This window comes from Hordeum vulgare, chromosome 6H, assembly GCF_904849725.1.
Source record: "Hordeum vulgare subsp. vulgare chromosome 6H, MorexV3_pseudomolecules_assembly, whole genome shotgun sequence".
NCBI classification, from domain to species: domain Eukaryota; kingdom Viridiplantae; phylum Streptophyta; class Magnoliopsida; order Poales; family Poaceae; genus Hordeum; species Hordeum vulgare.
The window spans coordinates 555,602,779-555,615,883 of record NC_058523.1 but is presented as its reverse complement, the minus strand read 5'-3'; the positions used below and the strand labels follow the sequence as shown (position 1 = coordinate 555,615,883).

Genomic DNA, 13,105 nt, shown 5'->3' with positions numbered 1-13,105 from the left:
ACAAAGTTTTCAAAATGCGATTTTTTTTCTGAAATGCCAAAAACAATTTGCATGTAGGAAGAAATTTTAAAAATATGAAAAATTTCTGGAAATGAGATATTTTTTATATTATCTAATATATCTTGAATTTTGTGAAGATATTATGAAAATACAAAATTTCTCAACAATAGAACAATTTTTGAAATTATAAACTTATTTTAAATTACCGTAAAAATTCTTTAAAAGTTTTTCAGGAAGCGAACAATATTTTAGATTCTAAATTTTTGCCAATATTTGAACATTTTCTAAATTTCTGATCAGAATTCGAAAACAGAAATATTTTTTGAAAATTCTGATTTTTTGGTATATTAGAATATTTTTGAACATTTTTTTTAAAATAATATAGAAATGATAAAAACAATGAAAAGGAAAAGTGAAACAGAAAAGGAACTAGCAAGGAAAAAAGTACAAGAAAATAAAATAGAAAACCAATAAAAACAGAGTTCATTGAAAAAAACCCGGTTCGGAGAACCTACTAGTAGGTTTCCAACACTGGTTGGGCGCACTATGTGTAAAGGTGGAATTGAGTCGGCCTATCTCTCATCTCTAGCATCCCGGTCATGTGCGAATCCTGGAAAATTCGTTCGCGAATAGGGTTTTCCCTATGTGAAACCTATGAAAGCAATGATCCGACCTCATTTTTTCTTTTGTTGGCAAGAGTTCGTTGAATGTCACTTATCCATGAAAAATTGCACTCACCTAACGCACCGAATCATTTTACATCCAAAAAGGTTCAGATTCTTTTTCAAATTTATATTAATTTTTACTGTCCACCCAAGGCAAATAAGGCTAGACACCGAATTGAATATCCGCTAGAGCTTGCCCTTCCTTTGGTGTTGCTACGTGTCCGCCGGTCGATATTTCAAAAGATGGATCGGGACGCTAGCTGCCAGATCTAGCTTTAAAAAATGGCTGGCCGGCCTTTTACAACATAGACTATGTTGTAAATTTCTTTTAATAGAAGCATATTGCGAAAATGTTTGTAGATTTCTTGCAACAGAATTGTTATAGAATATTTTCTACAACAGAGATTGTGTTATGAAAACATCTATATATTTTTTTGCAACAGAGTTTTTTATAGTATATTTTCTATAACAGAGATCGTGTTGAGAAAACATTTATAAGAAAAAGTTGTGTCCGTAGACGTAACAAACCTGGACATCCTGTACACCCTGATATACAAGTATTAGGCTCGGCTGATCGGACGGCAGCTCTTGGCGGATCGAACGGCATAGCTCTTTCGAACGTGAGAGCTATAATCATCCGGCTGAATGGAAGTTTTTTTCCCTTTCTTTTAAGAAAAAAGATACTCCTTACTACGTACTCCCTCCGTTCCTAAATATAAGTCTTTTAAGAGGTTTCATTAGGAGACTACATACAGATATATATAAACATATTTTATGGTATAGACTACATACAGATGTATATAGACTATATACAGTTTTTTAGTAAAATATCTAAAAAGACTTATATTTAGGAACGGATGGAGTAGTACAAACCAGAGCTTGAGGAACGCAATCGCAGTTTGGGCCTATAGCCCATCCGTGCCATCGTTTCTCCATCACAGGCCGCATAAATAAAATGGTGATCCTCCCAACCACGCAGCACCTACTAGGGTTTCACAAGACCAGAGAGGAAAGTGGATCGGAGATCAGTGATGCGCCGCCGCCTGCCGTGTGCCGAGCTCCCCCCTCGCGCCGTCGCCGTTGCTGTCGGAGGCCTCGAATGAGGATCGAGCAGTGCTTGAGCACAGGCGCCCAAATAAGCAGCTCCCACCCCCTTTGGGAGCTGCAGTCCCCAATCGAAGCAGCAGCAGCAGCTCCATCTCGAGCTTCTCATATCCGAGCTTCAGTCGGCAATCGAAGCGGCTCCTCTCCGAGCCGCAGTCGGCAATCTCCCTTTTTAAATTGCAATCCGCAATCAAAGCAGTCCTTCCCGGAATACAATCAGAAACAGGTCCTGTTTCGAATTCAGTCTCCGAGTTTCAATTGGTGGTGGGTGGGAACCCAGCATCTATATATATATATATCTGGCCTGGTGGCAATTCACGGCAACTCGTGAGGCTTGAGCTTTCAAATTCAGGCTAATCAATTCTTCTCGCGCCTCGGCAGATCTACGAGGGAGCCATGACGGTCAGTTCATTGTCCTCTTTTCCTTGGCAGATCTTTTGTTTGCAGAGAGAACCCTTTTTATACTAGATAGATGTAATCAAAGTTGAAAATTTTGCACATCTACATCAAAATTGCATCTTTGTGCCTATAAAAACTGCATCTTTGTGACTGAATCAGAATTGCATCTGTGATAGTTGCAGTTTTTTCTGTGACAACAAATATGTCAAAGTCATGTTTGTTATTGCATACGGTTTGCATATCTGTTTTTATTTTTCAACTAGTGACTCTTATTTTTCTTCATGCCAAATGCAGAAAGGCAAGAGAGCTGATAGGCTCAGCGAATTGCCTGATGACATTCTGGTCAACATTCTTGACCGACTCAATGTCCGCGAGGCTGCAAGAACCAGCGTCCTCTCCAGACGATGGACTCGACTCTGCGCCAAGCTGTCTCGACTTATAATAAGTGCTCAGCACTTCCTTCCCAAGGGCATGTTATGCACCGACATCTCTGATGATGAATTGGTCCGCATCAATGCCGCGGTGGTCCAAGCGATGGAGAGCATATTGACACGCAGAATTCCTGGAGAACACACCATCCGCCTTCTCTCCACGACGTTCTACTTGAGAGATGATGTCCCCATATCCATTGGGCATGCGGTTGGTCATGCCATGGCGGCACACTTGGTCGAGAATGCCAAGTTCACTGTTATGACAGGAAAGTATGACATCATTGACTTGGACAACGATGCTCTGGTCAACGCCGGGAGAAAATTCATGTTGTTCTTTGATGCCTGCCCAAGTGCATTTGGTGGTCTCACTATGCTCGACCTAGAGAATTTGAGATTTGGTGAATCGGACATATCCAACGTCCTCATCACTTGCAAGCGGCTGAAGCATTTGCGATTGTACAATTGTGACTCTGGTGATTGCAGCACTCTGCAACTTGAACATGCTCATCTCAGTGAGCTTAGTATTTCCCACTGTAAGCTCGCACAAGTTCAGCTAAACTGGCTCCCTCAACTCACAAAGATCGTCTTTGAATGTTGGCTGCGTTTCCAAGATCCACTGTTTGTTGGTCATGTCCCATTGCTGGAGGCTGTAAGCCTCACTAATCTCGCCCTTAGTCACAACAGGATGGTCGAGTTAAGTGAGTTTCTTAGCGGTACCTCTATACGAGATCTGAAGTTGGGATTTAATTCCGAAAAGGTAAGTCAAGACTGTCGCTTTGTGAGTTGTGGCTTCACTTCTTCTCTGCCCATCTCACCATATGCTTATTCGTTGCAGATTTGGGTGCAGCCAGAATGCCCGACGCAATACCTGGCATCTGTTTTCTGCCAACTAAGGTTTGTGAATCTAGCTAATCTTCCTGAAGGGTATGATCTCAGCTGGACGATGTTTATTCTTGAAGCTGCACCCTTACTGAAGGAGCTATTCATGACGGTACGTGCTTACCTGAAGGTCTCTTTTTCCCACATGGCCTTAAGCTTTTGCAAGATTATCTCACCAGATACAAAATATGTCTGCTCAATTGATTGCTCGTTTTTATCCTTGTCCTAATTGCTGGCATGCAGGTATGGGATCATGCGTGTTTAACAGAAACGGATGAAGAGAAGAGGAAAGAAGATTCATATAGTGAGAACAAGGGTGTAGAGTGGGACTCGGCCACAGCAGGCTTCCAACACCACAGTTTGGACACCCTCGTCATCATTGGCTTTGAATCCGAAGATTGCTTAGTGAGTTATGTCAGACGTGTTATGGTGGTGGCGGTCAATCTTGCAGACGTGTACCTGTATAGTAGGTTGGAGTGTGGCAACTGCGAGGAGAAGCCAAACAGGTACCCCTGGACTAAAAGGCAGAGGGTCTCACTGAAGAGGAGGCTCACAGCTGGGATTGAGTCATTTGCCATATTTCACTTTGGTGCCATGAGGACTGGCCATGTAGCAAGAATGGAGTACCCACAGTGCTCACTGCTTGAGGCAAAAAGGTTTTTCACGTGATGCAAAGAAGGCGGTTGATTTCACAGTGAGCTGCATTAGAGTGTTGTTACTTTGGTCAAGAGTTTAGTCCTTTTATATATTTTGACCGCATGAACTGAATTATTGTTGGCTGGCGAGGTTGTTTCCCTGGCTTCAGCTGTAGGCCATGCATCGTTTGTAGAGGCCCCCTTTCTTACAGAGAGGGCCACTCCCTGGTTTAAGTTGTTCGTAGAAACGAGACTTTGTGGTTTCTGATCTATGGAAATCCGAGAGGCAGCTCTCTTTTATTAAAAAAAAAAAACTGTATTATTATGTTGTTACCTCATGAGGTTTTTTTTATGTTCAGTATGTTATTATGCTGTAATGCTGATCGCATAACAAGTCAGAATTAGAAACATTTTTCTTTGCTGGTAAAAGCATGTTATGCTTTATTACGAATCATCTTGGGAACGATCGCCCCGCCCCCTGTACATCATAGTCACCTTGAGAGGCCCGTCGTGCGTTTGTTTGTTGAAAGCTTGCTCCACTGGCCAAGTTATGCAGCGAGATATATTTCGGGGGGAAAAGGGTTGAAATCATCTTATTTGAATATGAAAACTGCAATCAAACTATATCAGACAATTTTTTGAACCATCAATTAATATGAACTGTAATAAGTCTAATAGGCATCTGTTTGGTATCACAGAGTGGCAGAACCATTGCACCTGAAAGAGAAGGTTTCCCCTAGCGCAAAAACCTTTTGGGCTCCTTTGGCGGCCAAGTCGGTCTGTACCATTATTATCCCTATCATAGCTCTAAATTAGCCTTGGTTGGACGGCCTGATCATGTAGTGAATTGTGTGTACTCCCTCCATTTTTATATACAAGGCCACTTTCAAAATTACAATTTGCATATATACAAGCCCACTAACACTAATTGATGCAATATTAATGATATTTATCTCGTAGTACTAGTAAAGGAGGGCATTAATAATCCCTTGCATCCATGCACTAGTGAGATCATTGGCTTGATATGCATGAGAGAGAAAAATACACATTAATTTACACGGTAAATAAGGAGACAAGTTATCTTGCACATTGACTTAGAATGCATTAACTTTTGCCTTGATACCTGTAATATGGGTTTGTGGCCTTGTATATAAAAATGGAGGGAGTATCTAAATAGTACTCCCCTGTTCCTAAATATAAGTCTTCTTTAGACTTTTTACTAGGAAACTACATACGAATGTATATAGATATATGTTAGAGTGTAGATTCATTCATTTTGCTTTGTATGTAGTTTCTTAGTGAAATCTCTAAAAGATTTATATTTAGAAACGGAGGGAGTATGTTTTTATGTTTGCACTATATCCCTATTTGTAGCTCTAAATTAGCCTTGGTTGGATGGTCTGTATTGTATTGTTTTGTATGTTTGCACCTTATCTTTATTTATTTATTTGCTTGGTAATATGTGTCTCATTTATAAAATAAGATCAAGTTACAAGGCACGTAAACACCGATCTTACAAGACTGAAAAGGTATAATAATCCTATGCAAAATACCATTGCATGTACCTCTCCTTCGACACCACCGGAGGTGTCGGATCTGAAGTTCGATGGCGTGTCCAGGGACATGTTGCCCCGGTCTGATTCTTTTAACGACAATGGTTTTGCTTCCGGCAAAATACTTTAGAGGTCTATAAAGCTGCAGATCAACGATGGAGCCGCATCCTATCTCTGCTTGTAGCTCTAAATGAGCCTTGGGTGGACATTTGTACTGTATTGTTTAGCCAAGTAAAAATAACATACAACCCTATAACTGCACTCTGCCTTTTTCGTATTGTTCAGTTTGCTTTGTATATCATCTATTCTCAGAGACTGATAATTCATTTGCATAGGGAAAAAAATGCCACCTGTTGGTCAGTATGTGACCAGACTTGTTTGCAAGATATATCAAGAGGAAGAGTTGGTAAGCTTTGTCCACAATCAGTGCTTGTAGACTTATTAAGGTTAATCTGAAGCTGCCATTTCTTAACCCGACCGCGCCTTTTGCAACTATGAATACAGTCCTAGTTTCTGCTTTGTTATTTCCGAAAACAAGATATGCGTGCTACAGCACTATATGCATTTTGGTGCAACAAAATCATCTGCAATCTACATACAGTACTAAATCTGGGCTATTCTTCAGAAACCGGGTTCTTAAGAGTTGGTTGCAGCGGCGTGTCAACATTTAAACCGGGTGGTCAGGGAGTGTTTTACTCCGGAGTATGGGTGGCGGTCTAGTCTAAGGATTGACGGTCCATAGCATTTTTTTGTTATTCCACTTGTTGTAAAACTCTTGTGTGTGTGGGCTGTGTGCATCTTAGTTATGCTGAGGTCGAAAATGATCTCAGCACAATTGTATCATCTTGATGTAATGATCTGAGTTTAGAAAAACTTCCTTTATCAAAAACAGACCGTACTGAACCGACGCAACCATGAAAGGAACCCGAAACAACATGCATCTCGGGATGGTTAAGCCGATGTTGTGGTTAAGCGGTGCCCACTAGCACCACTTAAAATTGTGATGTCTTCGCACCCAAGAACCGAAGCCATATACAGAATAACAGGTGTATGCGTGCTACTGTGCTCATGATGGACATGTAGAATAAGGAAACAAATTGCGAGCAGTCACAAACGGCGTTGTATCGCTGGGCCATATGGCGAAGCAGACGAGGAGCAGAGGAGGAAGGCTCTTCTGTTCAGTTTACCGTCTGATTTTATCTCCCCAACAACCAGCAGCCCTCTTCTCTTCAGTTTACCGTCTTGAGATGAATCCTTCCTTTGACAGCAAGCTGGGTCTTGAGATTTGACTGGGTGAATCACTTATAACCCTTGCTGAAGATTTATGCTCGTCATCACGCTTTTCTGTAAAAAGATACACAGGTCCGTTCCGTAAGGCTGTACATCTCTAACCTTAAATGAATGAATCATCACACGCTTTGGCTTAAGAATGTTTCAGAACCAAAGAAGAGTATCACAGAGTTTTTTTTGACGGAAAACAGCTGGAGCTGATTTCATTAATTAAGCGAAGAACCAAAGATGGCCAGGTTACAGAGATTAGCAGTTAGAGTCTATGCTATTTATGGACAGCTATTCTAAAAGAAGAGAAGAAAAGAAGAGAAAGAGCAAAAATGTGGGTCTTAGAGCATCTTCAACGGGCGCGCTATACAAGCGCCGCGCCGCAAGTCAGGTGGCATCCACATTGCTCCACGGAGCCCAGCTGATCGGCAGAGGCGGAGCTCTTCTCAGATCAGTGAGCAGACCACCAACGTCGTGGCCGATTTATGCTTGAAGATCCTAGCATTTCTTTCCTTCCAAATTTGCCACCAAGTGCAGACGACGAGGCTGTTAACCTGTCGCCTGGCAAGTAAGGAGATGCCATTGGCGAGGCGAAACCACCATGATTCGAGATTGCGCTCATCCGCAGCCGGAGGGGTGAGCTGCACATTGAGGGCAGCGTTAGCGCCAGCCAAACCTGCCTGGTAAAGTAGCATTGCCCGAACAGCTGGAGCGCCGTTTCAGGCTGTCGCTGGCAAAGGGTGCAGATCGGAGTGTGCGCGTAGAGGTTTGGGAATTGAACTTTCAGAGGGCCAGAGGGGTGCCGCTCCACCAATGGCTCTGCCAGAAAGAGATAGTCGTGCCCGAGCCAATTAGCACGGTTGTGCTTGCCATGAAGATAGCTGAAGCAAGCTTGTCAGTTGGGAAGGGGAGGTCAGTCCATGGCTTGTCCGGGAACTTGGCCTGCTGCCAAAGCCATCTGACCCTGAGAGCAGCTCCTTGAGACTCCAAGTTCACAAGGCATGTCAGTAGGCCGACAGACGGCCTTCCAGTTCACAAGGCATTTCCCTCCGGCGGTTGTGGTCTTACCTGCCCAGTGAAAGGTCTTGTCGATTCTCTGATCCAGCCACCTGGCCTGCGGGATCGCAATCATTTGGAAAGCAGGTATAGCCGACACCACCGACCGAACAAGCACCACTCGTCCAACAAGGCTCGTGATCCAATCGATCTTCCATCCAGAGCACTTCCCAGCGAGGCGATCGATCGCTGGGTGGAGGTCCACTTTGCGCATCTTACGCTCAAACAAAGGCATGCCAAGGTACGTACGTACATGGGAAGGTCCCCTGGGCACACCCCAGAACAACTTGTAGCTGCGAGGTGTCCACATCTTGACAGCAGATCGGGTTGAAACTACTGTTTCTCATGTTGGTTCTGAGTCCCGTTGCCTGCCCGAATAAGTTGAGGATGGAGTTAATGGCTACAACATCTTGCGTGTGGGGCTTGGAGAAAATGATCACATCATCAGTGTAAATAGAAGTTTTGTATTTCATATTTAGGCGCTCAAAGAGGGTGAGGATACCCTCTTCATTGGCCCTGCCCATAACCCTAGCGAGACAGTCCATGATCAAGACGAAGAGAAGTGGGGAGAGGGGTGTTAGATAAAACAAGATCAACGAGACTAGAGAGACACGGATTTTTATGTGGAAACCCTTGCGGGAGAAAACCACGGACGCACGAAGGCGCAATCACTATGAGGAGGGGTATTACAAGCACGAGACGAGAGGGCGTCTTTAGGTGCGACTACGTGGAGTATATATGAGGGGCAATACATGAGAGTCCTTGAAGGACAAGTAAATGAGTTGTACTCATACGCGTATGTCTAGTCCAATACGGTATAATTTGAATCACAATTTAACAAGGGGTCGCCCTGGCGGAAACCCTTCATATGATTAATCTGGGCAGACAGCTGACCGTTTACCAAAACCTTAGTTGAGCACGTCAGCAGGAGGTTCCACCCTCTCCACCTTGGGCCGAAGCCTCTGTGGTCCAACAGCTGAAGCAGAAACTCCGAGGAAGCTGAGTCAAATGCTTTGGATATATCCAGTTTTAGGAGGAATGGGCCCTAGTCAGGCTCTACACGTAGACAAAGTTGTCATGTATGCTGCGCTTCTTGATGAATGCATTCTGGCACTGAAGAATGAGCTTCGGCATCAACGGCCGTACGCTGAAGTTGTGCCTTGCTCGCTGCAACAGAGATATGCATGCATGGTCAAGTCGATACAATTTGCCTGATCAAAGTAAAGAGATGTCAACTCAAATGGCAACTTCAGACTAACGTAAATAAGGTTACCAGCAGTGATGGTGAACAAAGCTTCTTTTTTATGTGAACAGGGAGCTTCTCTCCCCGGCTCCATTACCAGAATGAAACCAAACCATGTCTTATACAACTGCCCACTTAGAGGAGCGGTCCAAACATAATACGAAGAGGAAAAGCTAAGGCGACAGAGCTAAATTTTAGACAGGCACGCAGTCCGGAAGGAAGCAAGCACTGGAATTCTTTTGACTATATTACTGCAGCAGCAGCAACATCAACGGGCCTCCTGAGCTTCAAGGGGGGTGCAGAGAGCGCCTGCGGCGACCAGGCAGTGGTGAGGACAGAGATGGAGCTGTTCAGAAGGCACTGGTCCGAGGGGTTCTTCGTCTTGATTGGGGAGTCACATCTGCCTCCATCATCATCGATCTTGAGCTTGGGAATGCCCTCACTTGAGACCTTTTTAAAAGCTAGCCACCTGAGATCCTCGGGGGTAGATGAGAGTGCCTCGCCAATGCCTCTATGAAGCAGCTCATCTTCTCTCTGCCATGTTCTGGCATGAGAATTTCCCAGGATTTGAGTCCTGAGAATTTCTCTCCATACCTGTTCAACAGAAATCCATGTAGTGTCATTAAAGATCATAGAGTTCCTATTTTTTCATATGCACCAGAGGACAGCTGAACTGACAGTATTAAGGACAGCAGATTTCTTGTTGGAAATCCAGTATCTAGCAACAGTCATAGTCATTACCAATGGCAATGTTGAAATAATCACCAACGTATGACCAAAAGATCCTAGCAACAACACAATAAAAAAACAGGTGAAAGACAGATCCATTCTCTGCACAATATACACAGTCTAATGGTTTTATGATGTGCCTTTTCCTAAGGTTGTCCCTTGTCATCACTTTCTTGTCGGATAGCAACCAAAGGAAGATATGGACCCTGGGAGGGACAAAGATCTTTCAAACAGCTGGGATATATACTAGCTGAACTCCTCTAAAGTTAATGACATGGCACAGAGGGTTGGAGGAATATTTTCCTTTATTTTCTAATTGCCAGATCGGAGAGTTAGATTCTTCAGTTAGACTGATGCTCTTGGCAATTTCCAGCAATTGATACCAGTATTCCATCAGCTTATCACTAAAATTTCTTCTAAAGGAGAGCTTCAGGGTACTTCCACCCCACACCTCACTGATGCATTTAGTTTTCTCATTGTACAGCAAGGGGGGAAGTGCCAGACCAAGTATCTTCCCAAAATCTAACTTTATCTGCTCTCTCTACCTTCCACCTATATCCAGATTTAAGATCTTGAATAATAGATTGAACTCCCTTCCAGAACCTGGATGTTTGAGTGTTATGGTTCAGAGAAAATAGATTTGGCCTACTTTGTACATATTTATTATCTATCATAGCTCTCCATGGTTTCCCTTCACCCTCATAGTATCTCTTGACCCAAGACCCTAGGAGGCAAAGGTTGATATCTTGGAGGCTGGGGATTCCTAAACCACCAAACTCCTTTTTCATGCAGACTAACTTCCAGTTAGCAAGGTGTAACTTTCTATGACCCTCAAAGTCATTCCACAAGCAACTCGCCATCTGGGAATTGATTAAGTCAATGGCCCATTTGGGAAACTTAAAGAAAGAGAGAAGGTACTCTCCATCCAGCAATCCTCTTCATGATTTTATCAATCAGGGGTTGGATGTCCTCCCTTCTTAGTTTGTCATAGTGGAGAGGGATCCCCAAGTACTTAATGGGGAAGAACCCTTTTATTACAACCCAGGATATCTAGGAATTCCTCAAGTTCACTACCCACTATATTAATAGGAATCAGCTCACTTTTATTGTAGTTAATTCTCATGCCAGAGACCTATTCAAAACAGTTGAGAACTATTTTTAGGTTAGTAGCATGCTGAGTATCCTTGTCTAAGAAAAGGATTGTATCATCAGCATATTGGAGGAAGGAGATACCACCAGGGCCAACCTCAGGGCAGAGCCCCTCAATCAGGTGCTTTTGACAAGCTTTGATGAGCATCCTGGTAAGTACATCCACAACTAGATTAAAAAGAAGGGGGGATATGGGGTCTCCTTGTCTAAGTCCTTTACCAGTGAGGAAAAATGCACTTTCCATACAGTTGACCTTTACTCCTATAGTGCCCCCATTGGTGACCTGATGAATTCATTGGATCCATTTATCACCAAATCCTCTACCTTTTAAAAGTTCATCTAAAAAATTAAGGTTTACTTTGTTAAAAGCCTTCTCATAGTCTAATTTAAGGACAAAACCTTTCCTTTTACTAGAGTGAATTGAGTGAAGCACCCCATGCGCAGTCACCACACTCTCCAAAATGTATCTGCCTTTCAAAAAAGCAGACTGGTTACTAGCTATGAGCCTTTGCAAGACTTTAGCCAGTCTGTTAGTAAGATCTTTGGTGAAAATTTTAAAACTACAACTGAGTAGACTAATAGGCCTGAATTTCTTCATAGAAGAAGCATCAGGTTCTTTAGGGATAATGGTAATCATACCAAAGTTTAGTCTGAAAATGTCCAGTTTATTGCAATGGAACTCTGAGAACAGTGCCATCAGGTCTTTTTTAATTAGTTCCCAAAAGTGTTGGTATAAGAAGAAAGGGATCCCATCTGGACCAGGTGCCCCATCAGGGTAAGACTCGAAGACCGGTTTCTTGACCTCTTCTTCAGTAAAATTGGACTCTAGGATCTCATTTTCATCAGGCTTGACCAATTCCTCTTGAGAGAAAAAGCCATTGCTCAGGTGAAATCCAGAGCTATCCTCTTTTTTGAAGAGATCTTTGTAAAAGTTACTGGTTATCCCTAACATCTCCACCTCTAGGGCCATTGGGGCCATCCAAGGAATGGATAATTGTCTTTCTCCTCCTCTAGCTAGCTACTGCATGGAAATAAGCAGTATTTCTATCTCTAGATCTTTGTTTGGCTTTAACTTCCTCTTGGAGCCAGATTTTTTGTAGTTCATGAGATATGAACTTGAGCTAGCGAATTCCATCTTAGTAAGTGTTATAGATTCAGATTTAATATCTAATTTGTCAAATTCTTCAGAGAGAATTTTCTTGTATCTCTTAAGCTGGGCCTCTTCATTAGATCTCCAGCCTTTTGTGACCTTCCTAAGTTCTTTAATCGTACCTTGCCACTTATCTATATATTTTTTTAGAAAAGGAGGATGACCCCCGGCCTCTGCATCTGGGAGATGCATGCTGCCATTTTATTGATTATTCTCGGGGACCTTACAAAGTATTACAACAATATGTCTGAATCCGTCAACTTCGCAACAGCTGTCGCTACTCCTATCCAAATGATGAAGGGGTGCTAGATGGGCCACATACCCAGACCAGTTACCTAATCCTAACATCAAAAACCAGGAGCCCCAGCATAGCCGGTCGAGCCATCTGCCACATACCGGGTGTAGGACACAAAACCGATCTGACGCACTCGTGTCCTGTCGCCACCATCTTCCACGGGTCCGTCTTCAAAGCAGATATTGAGGCTTCTACCTTGTGTAGCCACTCTGCCATCGACATCACCATGACGCCAGATAGCTACCTCCTCCTGCGCGAGTCCATCTCCACGCATCGGTCGCCGAGTCCCCACAGCGCCATGCCGCCGATATCCGCTGCCATCAATGTGTGAGATGAAGCACCGCTCCACCATTCCTCCAGCCAGCACTTGCTCCAAAACAATGCCCCCAGGAGGGAAGGCGATAAAACGCCATCATCATCCGATCCAGGAAGACCCAGATCTAGCACCATGTTCTTCATGATTGAGAGCCTCTCGTTTCGCCACCACCATATGCTAGTGGGAATCTTTATTATATAACTTGGCTTGTAGATTCCAATGA

The 13,105-nt window shown here is 43.3% G+C and overlaps 1 protein-coding gene across 1 annotated transcript; it reads left to right on the top strand.

Moving 5' to 3' along the window:
• The first annotated feature begins 1,820 nt into the window (after positions 1-1,820).
• Positions 1,821-4,414, top strand: LOC123404339 (putative F-box/FBD/LRR-repeat protein At4g13965). Its single transcript, XM_045098262.1, has 4 exons — positions 1,821-2,171; positions 2,463-3,356; positions 3,435-3,590; positions 3,722-4,414. Exons 1-4 carry the CDS (start codon positions 2,166-2,168, stop codon positions 4,145-4,147), a joined length of 1,482 nt encoding a protein of 493 aa, XP_044954197.1. The 5' UTR covers positions 1,821-2,165; the 3' UTR covers positions 4,148-4,414.
• The last annotated feature ends 8,691 nt before the right edge of the window (positions 4,415-13,105 follow it).

Excerpts from the sequence above, each read along its gene's own strand:
- LOC123404339 (XM_045098262.1), top strand. Across the intron at positions 3,357-3,434 it reads TGGGATTTAATTCCGAAAAG|ATTTGGGTGCAGCCAGAATG; the intron begins GTAAGTCAAGAC and ends TATTCGTTGCAG. Across the intron at positions 3,591-3,721 it reads TGAAGGAGCTATTCATGACG|GTATGGGATCATGCGTGTTT; the intron begins GTACGTGCTTAC and ends GCTGGCATGCAG.